The following is a 20,732-nucleotide window of genomic DNA, read 5'->3' as shown; positions in this document are numbered from 1 at the left end:
GGAGAAATGCATACTTACTTTTAAGATGGCAGTCAGGGGCAGAGAGGAGCCCATCCAGAATATTTAATTATATGTGGAATGTTTCAAAACCACAGTCATGGGGTTTAGTCATGGCTGGATAATACCTAGTACTTTAAAAGCTGTATTTAAAATTTGAAAATTACCTATGGCACTCATGTTATAAATTGTCCATAAATAATTTCATTAAGCAATTAGATGTGTCTGGGAATGGAAACATCTGCCAGTTGGTGGCTGTGCCTTGCCCTCAGCTGTCTGCCTCAGAGTTCTGCCCTCATAGTTTCAAGCAAGAGCCATTTCTTCAAACTCCAATTTGTCACTTTTAAAACATAGCCCAAGCTGGGCACAGTGGCTCACACTTGTAATTCCAGCACTTTGGGAGGCTTGGGAGGAAGAATCACTTGAGCCCAGGAGTTCAAGAGCTGCCTGGGCAACATGGCAAAACCCCATCTCTACCAAAAAATTTTTAAATTACCTGGAAGTGGTAGTGCACAACTGTAGTCCTACTATTCAGGATGCTGAAGTGGGAGGTTCACTTGAGCCTGGGAAGTCGAGGCTGCAGTGAGCTGTGACCACACCACTGCCTTCCAGCCTGGGCAACAGAGGAAGGCCCCATCTCAAAAAAACAAAGAAACGTAGTCCAACTATTTACAGTATTCATTCTGATTCAACTAAAAGAAGTAGTTCTGAACTTGACTAGTGAGAATTACAGGAGCACCCTGTTGAAATCGTCTTCTGGGACATGACTCCTATCCCACTGAATGAGAATCTCTAGGTGATGTCCCGGGAGTCTATATTTTTAACAAGTGCCTTAGGTGATTTTTAGGATTAGGCAAATTTGAGAAACCATGTGGTTATATGTGGCCAGTCATTTAAAAATATATATATAATTAAAACTTTGACTTTAAAATTTAGTTGCACTACATACTAAATTTAAAGTTGCTTTATGGAAATGGGATTGTAAACAAGTCACAGAGACCAGGTTCACATTGCAGATGCAAAGTGGATGGTGGTATGACATCATGTCAGTTTTAACCTGAAGATGAGTGTGGAGCAAAATGTAGAGAATATGTTTTATGGGCCCAGGCACTTTTGCCTTTATGGGCCCCTTACTCCATAAAAAACAAATAAAAATTTTATTTTATTATTGTTGGTATAAAGATGAATGTATTAATATTATATAGTAAATTATCTTTTCCTTGACCTAAAAGTTCACATATTTTCTTCTGATTTTAAAATTAAGCTATTTTCATGGGTGCCTAAAAGTATTGCAGGTCCTAGCCACTGTGCCTCTTCAGCCTAACAGATGGGTTAACCCTGAGCAGCAGTGGTGATGAAATCCAGACTTGAGTCTCTATGTGGCTGAGGATTATACTTCTACATGCCTTGGAAGTTCTGAAAGGAATTCTTGCTGTTCTCTTTTTCCCTCTCAAATATTAGAATATGATCAGCCCTTGCCTGGGTGAGAGGAGAAAGCTGATAGGAATCTGGGGCTGTGCCAGTAGAAGAAAGATTATTGTAACACAAAGTTGTAACAGTACACTTTCCCACAGCGACTCCATCCCACAAACATACATGCGTCCTCTTCAGTGTATTTTCAATTGCCAAATTTAACACACAGTTTTTGCCCTGGCATTGTGCAGGTGAGTGAATCAGCCTCTTTCCACCCTGAGGGAAAAAAACCTCATGGTAGCAAGCGTCTAACAGGTTGAACAACTTTGCTCTTGGGAATTGGGCTTACATCTGCCATGATGGCTTGTGTTCAGTGGATTTTGATAATTGGTTTGATATGAGTAGGGTGTTGCATGAGAAGAGAAGGAACTGTTGAGGTAGGGAATGAAGACATACTATTTTCTCTGGGCAGGACCACAGATCTGCTACCTGTTCACTGAAGTAAAGTTAAAATAATTTTGTTTTCTTTTGTATTACAGAGAAGTTTTTAAGTAAGAATTTAAAAATAACTCTGATAATGAAGTTCAAATGTGTTGATTATAAAAAAAAAAAAAATGGGAAAGTGTCAGAAAAGCCAGAAGAAGTAAAAAACCATCACCCAAATCCGTGATCCAGCTATTAACATTTTGGCCTAAAGTTTCTACTCTTTTTGTGTGTCCAAATAGCCATTTAATTTTTAGACAAAATTATAACTGCATGAAATGTACCATTTAATCCCTGCCTGTTTCACTTAGTGATAATTAACATTTGTCTCACATCATTAAATGGTGTCCTACAAAGTGATCTTGTGCTATCCTTTGTGTTAATGAATAATTATTTGTTTAATCAGTCCTCTGTTGTTGGACAATAAGTTAATTTTCTTATTATAAATACAACTTCAAACATTTTCAATATTTTTTAGAGCTAAATTTTTGGATGTGCACATAACTTCTTTTAGGGTAAAATACAACCAATGTATCAAAGGGTATAGGAATGTAGAGCTTTTTAATATATGTTTCCAAATAAACCCATAGAAAGATTCTACCAGTTTACATTCTCAGTGGTGGTATATGAACTTGTACTCTTGCCAACACTGCATAATTACCTTATACCTAAAATTCATTTAAGGAAACCTGGTATGGATTAATTTGAAAGAAACCATGACTCAAATTTCTTTGCAAAGAGTAATGTTCAACAGATTGCTTTGTGTGCAATAATTATGGGTTTCTTTAGCATTGGGGAAACACTGCTATTAAATTTTACATTCGCTACTTTCTTCAAGGTCCTTAAATAGTTATCAGGTTTTCAGCTCTCTGTTTCATGCTACTAAAAGTATGGTTTTGGAGGTCTTTGTGTATGTATATTTAGGATGATAGAATATGAGAACTAGACAGGACTTTAGCGATAAGTTAATCTACCTCCATTTAAAGACTAGTAAATGGGCTGGGTGCAGTGGCTCTTGCCTGTAATACCAGCACTTTGGGAGGCCAAGGCAAATGGATCACTTGAGGTCAGGATTTAAGACCAGCCTGGGCAACATGGCAAAATCCCATCTCTACTAAAACTGCAAAAATTAGCCTAGCATGGTGGCACACCCCTGTAATCCCAACTACTAAGGAGGCTGAGACAGGAGAATTGCTTGAACACAGGAGGTTGAGGTTGCAGTGAGCCAAGATTGCACCACAGCATGCCAGTCTGGGCAACAGAGCGAGACTCTATTCCCCAAAAGGTAAAAACAAGAGTGGTAAATGGCTCACGTAAGAAACTTGCCCACACTGACTGTTGGGACATTCTCAGTTGTAAGTGACAAACACCTAACCTCAGACCAGCCTACCAAAATGGGGATTTATTGGCTCATGAAACTGAAAATGGGCTCAGATACCTGTTGTGATGAACCTTGGACAATTCTTTGATCTTTTTAAGTCTCAGTTTTCTTATTTGTAAACAGGATGTTGGACTCAACCTAAGGTTCCTTCTACCTCTTAACATTAAATGTTTCTGTGAATATATTATCAAAGAACTGTATTATGCTATCAACCAATTTGCACATAGTAAAAGGAAGATTAGTCCTCAGAGTTAGGACATTTTTAGAGATAATTTATTACCCATTTGGATTTAACAAAGAATTTTTTTTAACTTGTGGACGTCCTTAGGCAACTTGAACATAATTAATATTTAGTGTAAAATATCTTTGAAGTGCTTTAAAGCATTTTTTCTGTTGATTACATGGTCCTTAAACATCTTTTTCCCCCTGTTGGTTTGCTTAACAAATCTTTACAAATATTGGAAAGAGAAATTTCAGTCCTGCTGCTCCCTATTCACAGTAATTACACCTAACTCCAACTTGGTGGAACCTTGAAAGAATTGTTACTCTCTATGGCAGCAACTGGCTACTGAGTCAGATCCATGCCCACAGAAGCTCATCTTGAGCCCTCAGGTGCCTGATTTACATTCAGGAAGACATTGGCATTAGGGAATCTCACCAGGAACACTTGTGCCTCACCAGGAACACTCACTGGGAATGCTTGTGCCTCACCAGGAGTACTTTTTAAAGCTCTGCAGCTGGTTATAGAGAAACTCAGATTTCACTTTCAGTTTATACTGTGAAACCAAGAGGAGGTCAATTTTCTTATGCCAAGCTCCCTTAGCTTTTTTTTTTTTTTTTTTTTTTGAGACGGAGTTTCGCTCTTGTTACCCAGGCTGGAGGGCAATGGCGCAATCTCGGCTCACCGCAACCTCCGCCTCCTGGGTTCAGGCAATTCTCCTGCCTCAGCCTCCTGAGTAGCTGGGATTACAGGCACACGCCACCATGCCCAGCTAATGTTTTGTATTTTTAGTAGAGATGGGGTTTCACCATGTTGACCAGGATGGTGTCGATCTCTTGACCTGGTGATCCACCTGCCTCAGCCTCCCAAAGTGCTGGGATTACAGGCTTGAGATACCGTGCCCGGCCGCTCCCTTAGCTTTTTAAAATTGCTTCCTCAATTGATAGGAGACCTCTTTTTTTTTTTTTTTTTTTTTTTGAAGAGGTGGAGTTTCACCATGTTGGCCAGGCTGGTCTCGAACTCCTGACCTCAGGTGATCCACCAACCTCAGCCTCCCAAAGTGCTGGTATTAGAGGCGTGAGCCACTGCACCCAGCCAATTGATAAGAAATCTTTTTGATTTTTTTCACTTCATGTCTTTGCCCATTTAGATTATTTGGAGTTCACTGTGTACCCTTGATAGCTACTGCAGGAAGCATATATGACCCCCAGGGACTATTCTAGAATTCTGAAAAAAAAGCTTTCAAGAAATAGGCTTTGTTTTAAAACATCAACTACCAATAAAGTTTTAAAATGTTTTTGCCACAGTATTTGGAATGCAGATTTAGTTCACAGTTTTAACTACTAAATCTTGGTTTGTATTTTGAGAAATATTTAGACAGAAATAAATATAACAGGACCTATATACCTTTTTATTAACACTCAGCTACCACATGTTTATCTGTGATAATGACAGTTTCTATATCTAGTTTTGCCAGAGAGGGAGTTTTTTCAGCTTTAAAAATAGCCAAAGATTCTGACGTAGTGATATATTAGTCAGTATAGGCAAGGTTATTCCGCAGTAACAAATAATCCTTGAATCCCTGTGGCTTAAAACAACAAAAGTTTATGTCTTACAGCACGATTTCATTGAGAGGTGGCTAGAAGCTCCATTCTGATTTATCTTTGAGACCCAGATGTAGAGCATTTGTCTTAAATTTTGCTGGTTAAGGTAACAAAGAATCTGGAAGGATCTCGTACTCTTGCCTGAAGGTGACACCCGTCATTTCCATTCACAACTTACCAGCTAGGTTAGGAACATTGCCCAGCTCACATATAAAATGGCCAAGAATTGCATTCTGACCCCAGGGGCTTGGAAGGAGGAGACCAGAAATATTTGTCCAGCTGCACTAGTGACACAGTTTGCTCTTCTGGTTACCAGATATTTGTCTCACTCTCCCTCTTACAGGCAAAATACATTCATTCCTTCCCCAAAGGAGACTGCCCCAAAGTCTCACCCAGCACAGTATCTGGATGATGCCTAATTTAGGCTCTTACTCAGGAGGTGATATAAAGTCATTTCTACATCAACTCTGGATGTGGTTCCTCTTGATCTCGAGGCTTCCAAAATAAAAGTGGCAAATTATCTGGTCTTCACATTGTATATTAGTATTTAATTGTGAAACAAAGATAGGAAAACTCAATACTGCATTACCATTCAGAAAGTGGGTGAATGGGAGATACCCAGCAGTCACTGGTTCTAAGTCATTCTAAAATGCTGAAGCAATTCTGAGTTTCCTCTGGGCCCCCTGCCTTGCAGATGGAGAAGGGTCCTTTACGGTCCTGATACTTTTCCCTGGAAAGGCCTTCCCAGTCCGTTGTTCTCTTCAGCCCTTGACTCCACCCCTTGGGAGTTAATCTTCTTTCCCCCAGTAGACTCTTTGATTGCATCTAAAATGAACATTGAAAAATAATATGTCCGTGTTAGAGGCTGAGCAGCCTTCTTGGCTGCATCCGGACTTTAGAGAGTTGGGGGCTCCAGAGGTTTTTTTAGGTCTTGAACAGTTTTCCCAGCTGTTTTAGGTGTGAGATAGCAGTTTCTTTGGCAGTACAATTATTTTTCAAAAGAAAATTGGTTTCTCATCTATTTTATTCCAATTTTATTTCTATATGCCAAGAGCCAAGCCCTCAATTCCTTCTAGGCATACTTGTATTTGCTTATGCCTTTGAGTTTTTGCTTCCTTGCCTTTATTTATTGACTTAATGGCTTTGTTGAGAGAGCTCCAAGTTTAGCATCTTTTTCCTTAAGCTATTTTAATTGAAAGAATTAACCAAGAAGCCGCAAAGTCAACTAAATCTTTATTGGACACATCTTAACCCTTTCAGAGTGTTAACAGAGGGTGTGGTAGCCATTCTATCTGTTGGGAAAGAAGCAGCTGCTTTTTCAGCCATACAAGTGCAACTTTTTTTTTTTTTTTTGAGCCAGAGTTTCGCTCTTGTTGCCAAGGCTGGAGTGCAATGGCGCATTCTCGGCTCACCACAACCTCCGCCTCCTGGGTTCAAGCAATTCACCTGTCTCAGCCTCCCAAGTAGCTGGGATTACAGGCATGTGCCACCACGTCCGGGTAATTTTTTTTTGTATTTTTAGTAGAGACGGGGTTTCACCATGTTGGCAACTTAATGGACTCTATTTCCTTTTCTTTCATCTGTAAACCAGTCAATTATGAGCTCCTCTCTCTCTTTTTTTAATTACATCTTCTAAAATGCAGCCAATAGTAATCCGTACATGCTATCTTAGACTTTCAAACTCTTTCACTAGATCTGCTCATTCTTTTGGTGTAGTATCTACCTTCTAAGTTATCATACATGACCATTTTACCAAATACTCTGCCAGTCTCCAGAATCCATTTCCTCACTTCCTGCTGCCTGGCTTGTAAGCCACTGCCACATTTTGTTGTTGTTAAAGCAGCGCTCCACTTTATCAGTCAAAATAGGCCAGGTTCTTTTGCAGTAACAAACAACATCTAAATCTCAGTGGTTTAAAAACACAAAGGTTTATTTTGTGCTCATGCTCTATGTTCATTGTGGGTTAGCTGTGTCCTCACTTCAGGACGTATGCTGACAGATCAGCCACTGTCTGGAATGCTTCCATCACTATAGCAGAGGGAAAACTCTGGAGAGTCTAGTGCCTGGAATTAAATGCTCTGGCCTGGAAATAATGTATCTATCAACTTTGTCCACCACTAAAAAAGTTTTCCTTCAACATTGTTTTTGAGTTCCTATCCAGTAAGATACTTTTTTTTTTTTCCCTAAGGGATGGATTTTCGCTATGCTGTCCACGCCAGAGTGCAGCGGCGCTATTCGTAGGTATAGCATAGTACACTACAATCTTTAACTCCTGGGTTCAAGAGATCCTCCTGCCTCAGCTGCTTGAGAAGCTGGGACTGCAGGCAAACAGCTCTCCTTTTGAGACATGTAAATATAATTGATTCTTATAACTATGTAGTATTCCATCATATAAATATAGCATATTTTCTTTACATATTGATGAACATTTAGATTGTTACCATTTTTATTATTACAAATCACTGCAGTGAACATTTTTGTGTATGTCTCTTCATGCACATATACAGAAATTTCTCTAGGAATTAGTTCCTTTTATTCTTTAAAATATGTTTATCAGAGGTAGATGTACAGCCATTTTATCTGTAGCACTTTGTTTTATGAACATCAGTTTCTGGCTTATACCCACCTCACCACAGTGAAAACCATTTTGAATGAGTGGATCAGTTTATTTGTTTTTAAAAGTCTTCTTGTGAAGTTTGAGCCTGATTTCCTGCTGTACGTTGTCAATGAATACTCTAGAAATTTTTAAAAATGACATCTGGTTTAAGGAGGAGTAAAGGGTGAATATGAACTTCCTATATCTGAAACCAACATCACTCCTTTGGCAAACACAGATTAAGCTCTTATTAGTAGTTCAGCTGAACTGATCAAAGCATCTGGGTATCCTGGCTTAAAGAAAACATGAGTCATGGATCATAGCTGCACTAGGTTGCTCTTCCTTCCCCTTCTGTCTCTATCCAAAGCTTGTGCGTGGAAAGCTCAGGTTTAGGCAGATCTAGATATCAGGAAGGTGCACAAAATTGTACATTTAATATAAGGCAGTGTCCTGAAAAAGCACTAAATGTGACTAGAAGAGCATTAGATTTTTCATGAAGGTAAGAAATAAGCATAGGTAAAGAAAAGCAATTTCTATTGCCACTTAAATTAATACTGTAGTTCCTTTGGGAGGCCAAAGTGGGTGGATCACTTGAGTCCAGGAGTTAAAGACCAGCTTGGGCAACATGGCAAAACCTCAGAGACAAGATAATTCTTATCTCTCTTACCTTAACCCAAACCACTGATACATTTACCTGAATTTCAGAACTCTACACTTTTTCTAATTGTTTTGTTGAGTTGCCAAGGAAAACTTTGAAATAGCTTCAAAATGAGCAAGAGATGAGGCAGGAAGAAGGAAACAGGGTTCTGAATAAATTATAAAATGTTCAGGTGTCACCTATAGTGTTTTTAAAGGTGAGACCTCTTTTCAGTTACCTGTATTTACCAACATCCAACCACATAAAAGGTTATGTAAGGGCTCTTCCTTTCAGAAGTCTGATAGTATCTGTAACTGGGTAAATTCTGCATTTCTGGTACAGAACTAGATTGTTTTCTGGGGTTTACAGAGCTTGTTCAGTTCTTGTGCTGATGTATCTCCTGTTTTCCATTACTGTGGAATTCTATTTTTTTTTTCTCCATGTACTGAAAGCTTTAAGCATTAGGTGTGAAATTTTCTCCATTCCTATTACTGGATTTCTAGCCACCACCTATACAACCTGCTCATTCTGCCACCCCTATCAAGATTAACAACTGGGGGCCTTCTGTCCCTTTCTGCAGGCTCATATAATCACCAACATACTAGAAATCGTGCTTCCTACCTTCGTTCTCTTCTCCCTTCCTTCCTTCCTCCCTTCCTCTCCCTAAACCAAATAGGCTCAAAAAGTTATGTAGACTTCTAGGCACATCTTGCTTTTCTTATTAACAGAAGATTGGGGAAATATTTCTAGCCTGCTGGAATAGATTTCACTCTCTTTTATTTTTCCTTTTTTTTTTGAGATGAGGGTCTCACTCTGTCACCCAGGCTGAAGTGCAGTGGTGCAATATTGGCTCACTGTAACCTCCAATCTCGGCTCGCTGTAACCTCTGTCTCCCCGGATCATTCAGTCCTCCCACCTCAGCCTCCCAGGTAGCTGGGACTAAAGGCATGCACCACCATGCCTGGCTAATATTTTTTTTAATTGCACTTTTGGTTCTGAGGTACATGTGCAGATCATGCAGGATTGCTGCATAGGTACATACATGGCAAGGTGGTTTGCTGCCTCCATCCCTCCTGGCTGGCTAATTTTTGTATTTTGGTAGAGATTGGGTTTCATTACGTTGCCGAGGCAGGTCTCGAACTCCTGTACTCAAGTGATCTGCTTGCTTTGGCTTCCAAAAGTGCTAGGATTACAGGTGTGAGCCACCACACCTGGCCTCACTCTCTTTTTAATAGCTGTCTAAAAAGCTACAGTTTGGAAGTCATACATTTTATTGAACAGTTTCCCTGTTAAAGGGCACTCATCTTGTTTCCCATTTGCCTTACTTTTGTTTTTGTTTTTTAATTTGGGCACTGCAGGGAACATTCTTATGCCTATCCTTGAATACTTGTGCTTTTTTTATGGCCTAGGAGAGGGCTTTGCTGAGTTAAAAATGCATGTGTACTTTTAATTTTAATAGATGTTCTCAAAATACTTCCAAGCAATGTTCCAAAATACCCTTTCTCCATCCTCCAGTGTAGGCATCTTCCCTGCTCTGATGAGAATGATTGCAGCTGCAGCACTGGTTGCATAGCTGAGGCACTTGTTAACGTGCCATAGTATATTTTCAGGGAGTTTAAAACTCCACTGAAAAAGACTGATCAGATTTTATGGCTGGGGGTACTTGCAATTTTTCTTTTGTATTTTTTTTTTTTCAAGACAGAGTCTCACTCTGTTGCCCCAGCTGGAGTGCAGTGGCGTGATCTTGGCTCACTGCAACCTCCGCCTTGGGTTCAAGTGATTCTCCTGCCTCAGCCTCCCAAGTAGCTGGGACTACAGGCACATACTGCCATGCCCAGCAAATTTTTTTGTATTTTAGTAGAGACAGGGTTTCACCATGTTGCCCAGGCTGGTCTCCAACTCCTGACCTTGTGATTTGTCCACCTTACCCTCCCAAAGTGCTGGGATTACAGGTATGAGCCACCACACCTTCTTTTGTATTTCTTAAGAAATTCATGGAAAGTTGATAGCAGGGAAGAAATTGGAGATCATTTTAATGCAATCAATTCCATTTACAGATAAGGAAATTAAAATCCAAAGAGGTGGAAGGAGTAACAGTGAGCTACTTACTATCTGTTGCTTCAAGGAAGCAGATGTTCTGAATCCCAATCTGGGGCTTTACCTATTAAAAAATGCTGGCCTCCTACACTCTGGCCCATGCTAACAGTGAGTTTTGGAGAATGAACCAACAGACTTCATCTCTTAGCTGAATCAGCAAATGGGGATGACCAGCTTCCAGGTTTTGATCTCCTGCTAGGACAAGCCAACTCCCCAAACTCTACTGGTTGCAGAATGTGCTTTGTAAACTTCTGCAAAGATAACATGACATTTGTTAACTTGGTCTTTTCAGTGAAATTTGTTGCTCTTAATCTTTTAAGGGCACTGAAATTTTTTTTTTTTTTTTTTTTTTTTTTAAATAATGCTAGGTTTCCTGCTCAACAAGTGAGAAGCAGCTATCTCGGATCATAACCAAAATAACAATAATGAGGCACAGGAGGGAAGATTTTGTTTACAGAAACTGTTTCCTGCTAGGCACTCCTACCTAGCCCTCCTGAATTGAAATCTAAGTACTAATAAGAGTGCTTAGAAAAAAAAGACCTTCTGTAGGGGCCACTGATGTTTCTGGCAATGTGGCAATTTGACAAGAGTTCATATGGATGTTTCTATGGCTGAAATAAAAGAAAGTTGGAAGGAAGCCATTTTTGCACCTGAGTCTTTAAACTCAAAGGTTTTTTTTTTGTTTGTTTTTGTTTAGTTTGTTTGTTTTCAGATGGAGACTTGCTATGTCTCCAGGCTGGAGTGCAGTGGCGCAGTTTCCGCTCACTGCATCCTCTGCCTCCCAGGTTCAAGTGATTCTCCTGCCTTAGCCTCCCGAGCAGCTGGGACTACAGGTGCAAGCCACCACACCCAGCTAATTTTTTTTTCTTTTCTTTTTTTTTTTTTTTTTTTGGTATTTTTAGTAGAGACTGGATTTCACCATGTTGGCCAGGATAGTCTCTATCTCTTGACCTCGTGATCCACCCACCTTGGCCTCCCAAAGTGCTACAATTACAGATGTGAGCCACCACGCCTGGCCTAAACTCAATTTTAATATATACAGTTTCAGGTTTCCCTATGGATTCTATGAGGGAAATAAAAAGGAAGACTCTAACCTTTGGTTTCCATTTGGGTTTGCTCTGTGTTCATCGCAGAGCATTTGACAGTATGGCATTAACTATCCAGGCTGTCTCTATATAATGTCAGACTGTTTAGGTAGCTCTCCTCTGTTCATGTCAGCTCTTAACAATAAAGAGCTTTTGGCCGGGTGTAATGGCTCACACCTGTAATCACAGCACTTTGGGAGGCCAAGGGAGGCGGGTGGATTATAAGGTCAAGATATCAAGACCATCCTGGCCAATATAGTAAAACCCCATGTCTACTAAAATACAAAAATTAGCTGGGCGTGGTGGCATGCACCTGTAGTCCCAGCTACTTGAGAGGCTGAGGCAGGAGAATTGCTTGAATTCAGGAGACAGAGGTTGCAGTGAGACGAGATCGGGCTACTGTACTCCAGTCTGCCGCCTGGTGACAGACTGAGACTGTCTCAAAAATAATAATAATAATAAATAAAGAGCTTTTATAACAATAAAAATCCTCACACTGGAAATTCATTTTCATGTGTAGATAACCGTCAGAAGCACATTAAGTATGCATTCACCTAGAGGCAGGCCTTTGTGGTTCAGACCTCGCCTTGGTTCCTCTGGTTTAGTAGTTCCCAAGCCTGTGGAGTGGAACTACTAGGGAAATTTAAAAAAACATTCATGCCTGGATGCCATGCCTGAATTAAACAGAATATGTGCAAGAGGAAGCCAGAAGTTGAGTATTAAAAGCCTCCCAGCTGATTTTAAAAGGCAGCCAGGTTGAGAATTTGTGGGCAGGCTATTTGGGATAGAGAGGATGTCTCTGTTTAATGCAGAAAGAAATCAGATATAACATGAGTTATTCTTTTTAGGATTTCATATCTGCTCATCATCTCTCATAGTCTACTTTCTCTCTCTTTCCCCTTTCTATGTATTATATAGATTAAAACAGTGGAATTGCATCTTATAAAGTCAGTTCATAAAGCAAAAATTGAGCCATTGAAAAGCACCCTAGGTTACAGACCAACATCCCATCTCTTGGTACATCCAGGCTTGGTAAGTTTTTCCTTTAGGACTGAAGCAGATCAGTTTCTTTGGTGAAGATTCTGATAAAACAGCAATTGGGAGCCAGGATGTAAGCAAAAATGCGTATCTATCTTTAAATATTAGAATAATATTCAGCTTGATGAGATACTCAGGCCCTAGGAAACATGTGGGAATTGAGACTGGTTTAGGGAACTGCAGAATCCTATTTCTCATCACACTCAATTCTGAGTGGAGTGCAGTGGTGTGTGAGCAGAGCCATGGGCACTTTTTCAGTTGTGAAATTTTCTCTGTCTGTGCCTCTTTTTAGGCACATATAGTTGAATTCAAATAAACTGTCAAATGCACAGGTAGATATGACACCACTGTATTTGCTTATTTAATATTCAAAAACTGAACACTTCTGTGCACACATAGCACTCAGCAGCACTCTTTTCTTTCTGTCCTTTAGCATTCCCATGGTTTGGCATGGACATCGGTGGAACACTGGTTAAATTGGTCTACTTCGAACCAAAGGATATTACAGCCGAAGAGGAGCAAGAGGAAGTGGAGAACCTAAAGAGCATCCGGAAGTATTTGACTTCTAATACTGCTTATGGGAAAACCGGGATCCGAGATGTCCACCTGGAACTGAAAAACCTGACCATGTGTGGACGCAAAGGGAACCTGCACTTCATCCGCTTTCCCAGCTGTGCCATGCACAGGTTCATTCAGATGGGCAGCGAGAAGAACTTCTCTAGCCTTCACACCACCCTCTGTGCCACGGGAGGCGGGGCTTTCAAGTTCGAAAAGGACTTCAGAATGGTAGGTCAGCTTTGTCTTTGTTAAAACAGCAAAATCTCTCACATGTCCATCATCATGGCCACTCATACCTAAGAACCAGACAACTAGCCTTGGGACTTTGGACAAGCTTATGTCACCTCTCTATGCCTTAGTTTTCTCACCTATATGAGAATAAAACCAGCTCCTACCTCATAGGGTTGTTACATGTTGGATTAAATGAGATAATGTGTACCTGGCACGTCGTAAGTGCTCAATATAGTTATCATCATCGTCATTTCTGTTACAATTATTGCTGTATAATATGCTAAAGACAAGATGCTAAAATCCCTTCTGAAGTATTTCAGTAAGAATTGTCCACAGACTCACTGTATAATCGTGATACCAATTTTATGCATATACAGAGATCCATGGGAAGGCTTTCTATGAATCCTACCAAAGATGATTACTTCTATCTACCCGTTTGCTCTCGTGTCTTTTTTCAGCATTTGAATGCCATTCAGAAGTTTTACTCATCAACAAAAATGAAATATTTAATACTATTTATCAGTAAATTCCTTCATTAATGAATACCTTTTAGGGAGTATAGTTCTAAATAATAGGGATAATGCTGTACCCTGACTGGGAGTATATACCAACTGTGCGTGGCTCATTTAGATTTAACAACTGAAGCTAAATGGGAGATATGAATAAGTAACATGCGGTCCAACATTCCTCCTAATTTAGCATTCCCTTAACATCTGTGCATTCCAATTTCTTCATTTTCTACAGTCAATACAATAATCTCTGTACTGTGTAGTCTTTTTTAATAGAATAAAGTGAGAAGAAAATGAAACAACAGATGTGGCTATATCTTGGAAAGGAAAGGGACCCAGATAAGCAAAAGTGATTGAACATAGAAGAAGGAAGGGTTGGGAGATTTTAGGATTAGTCTTACTACAAAGTTGAACATATAGTAAGTCATAAAATACATATTCTCAAAGCCTGTAATACAACTTACCGGCATTTTGTGCAGAACTAATGTAATCCAGTCTTGATATAAAGTCTGTCATTAATGAATACATTAATGAATCAGTGCACATTCATGGTATTTAATAAAGCTATAAATGCACATTTTTCTTGTGCCATCAAAAGTAGCCCCATTTACCTCACTGATTATAGTAAGTTTCTATAAGAGCTGGCAACAGGACAGGCATGGTGGCTTACCATGCCTGTAATCCCAGCACTTTGGGAGGCAGAGGTGGGTGGATCACCTGAGGTCAGGAGTTTGAGACCAGCCTGGCCAACATGGTGAAACCCTGTCTTAAAAAAAAAAAAAAAAAAAAAAGAGCTGGCAACAGAGTCCTAGAATAGTATCCTAAGTGAAAATAATTATCTTCAGGTTTTGTTTTTTTTCTTCTATGTCCCCTCCTACTACCCAGCAGTAGAGTTTGACTTGCCACTTACTTAAATGACCCATGGAATCTTTACCTCACCAAAAGGGTTGATGATGATCAAAGAGTTTTGAAAATGAGAAGTTCGAGATCCATGGGTTTGAAAACTAAGTTGAAGTTTATAATGGAAAAAGCATTGAACCTTCATTCTAGTCCTGTTTCTACATTTCATCAGCTGGGGACTGGGCAAGACCTGTCCCTCCTCTGGGCCTCATTTTGTCATTTGCAGAGAGATGAGAGTGAGGTGAGAGATGAAAGAAAGTCTCTAGGACTTCAGAAGTGACAGTGACCTCTGGAGATGAGAAAGTATAGATTCTTCTGCTATATAGATAAGAAACTAAAGCTGCCAGAGAAGATCAAAAGCTTCCAGCAGTACCACCTAGGTAAGAGCTGGGGCTTGGACTCAATTCTGATTCAGAAGGAAATGCTGATCCACTCTCATTGCTCTGAGCCCCTCAGGTCCCTCAAGGACACCCTATCTGAAGTGAACCAAGGTGACCCAGAGGATTTATGTAACCTCTGTCAATGCCTCCATCTCTCCCCTGGGGTAATATATGCCCTGGGATAAAGTTGCTCAATATGTGTTGGCCATGAGCAGGTGTATTTCTCAAGATTCTAAGCTGAGAAAAGTCATATCTCATTACTACCAAGATAAAGAGGCCCCTCCTCCTGTGGACAAGCTGTTGGAGCCTAAATAATAGACTGGAGCAGGGAGCAAATCTGTAGCATTTGCTAAACAGCCTGACCAGGTTGGGCATCCATCTGTGAAAGAAGAGTCTATGGACTGCCTTCTGTATCCAGGCTGAATCTCAGCCAAAGTGAAGACAGAATTGAAAAAGACAGATCTCCTCCTATAGCCCGTTTGACATTATGTCAGTGATGTGCCTGAATCTTTCCAAAGTTTATGAGGATGAATAGGTATTATCATCCTCCTTCCTAAGCATTCATTCAGTCACTCAACAAATACTTTTTTGTGCACTTTCAATGTGCACAAAATGATGAACACAATAAAGCCCCTGCTTACCATGGGCTTGTATTCTAGTGGAGGAAGACAGTCAATAATCAAATTAAAAAGTGAATATAAAGCTGAGTGCAGTGACTCACGCTTATAATCCAAGCACTTTGGGAGACTGAGGCGGGTGGATTGCTTGAGGCCAGAAATTTGACACTAGCCTAGCCAACATGGTGTAACCCTGTCTTTACTAAAAATACAAAAATCAGCCAGGTGTGATGGCATATGCCTGTAATCCAAGCTACTCAGGAGGCTGAGGAACGAGAATCACTTGAACCAGGGAGGCCGAGATTGCAGTGAGCCAAGGTCGTGCCATTGCACTCCAGCCTGGGCAACAGAGTGAGACTCTGTCTCGAAGAAAAAAGAAGTGAACATAGAATATGTCAGATGGTGATAATTGCTTTGAATGGAGGTGGGAAAGCAGGACAAGGAAGATAGGGAGTGCTGGCAGGGTCTTTGTGTGATTAGGTAAAGTTGGAGCAGAGACCTGAAGAAGAAAGAGCAAATCATGCAAAGAAAGAATGTGTTAGGCAGATGGAGCAGTGAGTGCTAAGGCCCTTAGTGTCCTAATCATCTAAGCTGTTCTCATTTCTAGACTAGAAAATCAAAGATGCTAACTTAATTGTAAAGGATCAGTATATACTACTATATATATTAAACAGTTTGACAAATCATACAGCAGTGCATCTCTGTATCTATAAAGTCCTATTATTGTTATTATATAAAAATCACTGTTTTTGGTATAACATAACTTTCCAGATAAGAGTTTGAAAAATCCATTTGTGTGATTTAAATTGTATAAGAAAGAACGATAAACCATGAGTCAATCATTAGACCCTGTGTAGAATACTCTCAATTGAACAGACCTGCACTTTGTTCTCCTTTTTCTTTCCTTCTTTTTTTCTTCCCACCATTCTCCCCTCCTTATTTCCTTTCTTTTCTTTTCTAACATTTTAGGATCACTGTCAAAACCAAATTTTTGAATGGCAAAAATTAGCCTTCAAAATCAATGATTTTTCAAAGTGGAACACAAAAGAAAATCTTAGCCTAACTTCACGTACACTAAGATGTTGATAAGCCAGTGAGGAATTCCCACTCTTTAAAAAGTGGCTTTCAAGGTGGGGAACTCTGTATGGCTGTTCACCAAGGCTCTGTAGCTTTCAGTGAATTTTGTGTTTTTCCCAATGTCTATGTTCTGTAGATTTTACTTTAAATAACCAAGCAGAATATTTTATGTACTGGTTCTAGTAATTTTTTATTCACAACTACACATCCTAACTTCAACAACCGTATTCTCAAGAATACAAGGTATTTTTGACATTAGAAAATTTATTTTTAAAAAGTCATCCATTCTGCCCATATTCATTACAACACAGGCATACCTTGTTGCATTGCCCTTTGCTTTATGATGCTTCATTTTTTGCATTTCACAGATACTGCATTTTTTAAAATAAATTGAAGGTTTATGGCAACCCTGCACAAACAAGTCTAGTGGCACCATTTTTTCAATGGCATGTACTCACATTCATCTATGCCACATTTAGGTAATTCTTGCTATATTTCAAACTTTTAAATTATTATTGCATCTGTTATGGTGATCTGTGTGATCAGGGATCTGTGATGCCACTATTATAATTGTTTTGGGGCACCACATTATGCCCATACAAGATGGCAAACTTAATTGATAAATGTTATGTGTGTTCTGACTGCTCCACTGACTGGTTGTCCCCTTATCTGTCTCCCTACCTCAGCCCTCCCTAATTCCCTGAGACACGGTAATATTGAAATTAAGCCAATTAATAGTCCCACTGTTGCCCTAATTGGCCTCTAAATATCCAGTGAAAGGAAGAGTTCCGTGTCTCACACTTTAAATCAAAAGCTAGAAATCATTACGCTTCGTGGAAAAGGCAGGCTGAAAACTGAGACAGACCGAAGCCTAGGCCTCTTGTTCCAAATAGGCAAATTATGAATGCAAAGGAAAGTTCTTGAAGGAAATTTAAAGTGCTACTCCAATGAACACAAATAATAGGAAAGAAAAACAGATTTACGGCTGATACAGACTTTTAGTCATCTGGATTAAAGATTAAACCAGCCATAACATTCCCCTAAACCAAAGTCTGATTCAGAGCAACGCCCCAACTCTTCAATGCTTCAGAGTCTGAGAGAGGTGAGGAAGGTGCAGAGGAAAAGTTGAAAGGCAGACGGGGTCCTGTGGCTCATGCCTGTAATCCCATCACTTTGGGAGGCTAAGGTGGGTGGAACTCTTGAACCCAGAAGTTCGAGACCAACCTGGACAACATAGGGAAACCCCATCTCTATACAAAAATTAGCCAGATGTGGTGGTGCACCCCTGTCATCCCAGCAACTGAGGAGGCTGAGATAGGAGGATTGCTTGAGCCCAGGAGGCAGAGGTTGCAGTGAGCTATGATTGTGTCCCTGCACTCCAGCCTGGGTGACAGAGTGATACCCTGTCTTAAAAAACATGAAAAGTGGGAGGGTAGCAGAGGTTGTTGGTTTGTGAGGTTTAAGGAAAGAAACTATGTCCATAACATAAAAGTGCAAGGTAAAATACTAAGTGCAATGTAGAAGCTGCAGCAAGCCAGTCAGGAAATACAGTTAAAATCACTGATGAAGGTGACTGCATTAAACAACAGATTTCCAATGTAGATGAAGCAGCCTCATACTGTTTTGGAAGAAGAGGCCACCTAGGACTTTCATAGCAGAGAAGAGAAGTCAATGTCTGGCTTCAAAGCTTAAAGGGCCAGGGTAACTCTCTTGTTAAGTGCAGCTGGTGACTTGAAGTTGGAGCCAATGCTTATTGACCATTCTGAAAATCCTAGGGCCCTTAAGAATTATGCTAAATGGACTCTGCCTGTGCTTTATGAATGTAACAATAAGGTATGGGTGATAGTACATCTGTAGCATGGTTTACTGAATATTTAAGCCCACTATTTAGACCTACTACTCAGCAAAAAAATTCTTTTCAAAATTTTACTGCTCATTGACAATGCATCAGTCACCCAGGAATTCTAATGGAGATGTAAAAGGAGATTGTTTTCATGCCTATTAATACAAAATCCATTCTGCAGCCCATAAATCAAGGAATAATTTCAAGATTCAAGTTTTATTATTTAAGAAATACTTTTTTTTTTAAGAAATAATTTTCATAGCCTATAGCTGCCATAGATAATGATTCCTTTGATGGATATGGGCAAAGTCAATTAAAAACCTCTGGAAAGGATTCATTATTCGAGATGCCACTAAGAACATTTGAGATTCAAGATGGGAAGTAAAATAGCATGGAGTTTGGAAGAAGTGAATTTCAGCCTCAGGGACAGAGTTCAAGATGTCAGATATGACAGAACTAGCAAGAGAACTAGAATTAGAAGTGGAGCCTGAAGATATGACCGAATTGCTACAATCTCATGATAAAACTTGAATGAATGAAGAGTTGCCTCTTACAGATGAGCAAAAAAAATGGTTTTTTGAGATGAAATCTCCTCCTGGTGAAGATGCTGTGAACATTGTTGAAATGACAACACATGATTTAGAATATTACATAAACTTATTTGATAAAGCAATGGCAGGGTTTGAGAGGATGGACTTCAGTTTTTAAAGAAGTTCAACAGTGGGTAAAATGCCATCAAACAGAATCCCATGCTATGGAGATATCTTTTGTGAAAAGAAGAGTCAACCAATGCAGCAAACTTCATTTTTTTCTTATTTTAAGAACTTTCCACAATCACCCCAACCCTCAGCAAACCCTTCTTTGATTAGTCAACAGCTCTTAACATTGAGGCAAGACCCTCCACCAGCAAAAATATTACTAATCTGAAGACTCATATGATTAGCATTTTTAGCAATATTTTAAAATTCAGGCATGTACCTTGTTTTTTTAGACATAATGCTATTGCATACTTGATAGACTATAGTATAGTGTAAACAACGTTGTTGTTGTCGTTGTTGTTGTTTTGAGATGGAGTTTCACTCTGTTGCCCAGGCTGGAGTGCAGTGGTACGATCTTGACTCATTGTAGCATCTGCCTCCTGGGTTCAAGTGATTCTCCTACCTCAACCTCCCAAGTAGCTGACATTACAGGCACACTGTGACCACGCCCAGCTAATTTTTGTGTTTTTAATAGAAACAGGGGTCTCACCATGTTGGCCAGGCTTGTATTGAACTCCTGACCTCAAGTGATCTGCCTGCCTCAGCCTCCCAAAGTGCTGGGATTACAGGCCTGAGCCATCACGCCTGGCAGTATAAACAACTTTTATATGTACTAAGAAACTAAAGGACTCACGTGACTTGCTTGATTGCAGCATTCACTTTACTGAGGTCGTCTGGAACTCAACCTGCAATATCCTGGAAGTGTGCATGTAGACACTTGTGAGTTTTGTCCAGTCCAAAGCTAACATTGATTACAAGTCAGAAGTCACTCTTTTAGTTACTTCAAAAGTAAAAAACAATTACCTACCCTTTGAACAAGTAGGATATAACAACAGTCTTATTCGATTGACATGAAATTTAGGGCAGCAGAAAAGATTTTCTAATTGCTTTCATCACATCATTTTTCAACATGTGAGGACTTAAGAACTGGCTTTCCTTATGCCAGAAATCTCCAAGGGACCAGTCTTAAAAAGTGTATCATGGTGGAAAAGTCATGAGGAGCGGGTAGGATACCTGCGGATCTGTGGAATATCTAAACCTAAGAGCATCATTTACGAACACTTGTTACCTTGGTCCCTGTTAATCTGAGGACTGATTTGTGATATTGCAGGAGAATAAGATTTGATAGACACTATCATTCTCAATTTCATTCTGGTTTGAGACTTTTGACCATTCATAGATGGTACCTTTCATCATTTGATGGAGAGAGGAAAAAGCTATCTTTGAGGTTTTGTTATATTTCTCAGTCACAGGGGAAGTTTGAAATTCATTTCTCTCATCTCTGTGTTAGGTCTCCTTTGTGAAAAG

General features: G+C 39.8%; 1 protein-coding gene across 1 annotated transcript in view; it reads left to right on the top strand.

Moving 5' to 3' along the window:
• PANK1 (pantothenate kinase 1) overlaps positions 1–20,732 on the top strand; it is a 67,246-nt gene that overhangs the window by 23,084 nt on the left and 23,430 nt on the right. The window contains 1 exon segment of the mRNA XM_003922409.4: positions 12,985–13,337. Coding sequence (XP_003922458.3) covers positions 12,985–13,337 — 353 coding nt within the window.

Source organism: Saimiri boliviensis, chromosome 12, assembly GCF_048565385.1.
Source record: "Saimiri boliviensis isolate mSaiBol1 chromosome 12, mSaiBol1.pri, whole genome shotgun sequence".
NCBI classification, from domain to species: Eukaryota; Metazoa; Chordata; class Mammalia; order Primates; family Cebidae; genus Saimiri; species Saimiri boliviensis.
This window is presented reverse-complemented; position numbering and strand designations above follow the sequence as displayed.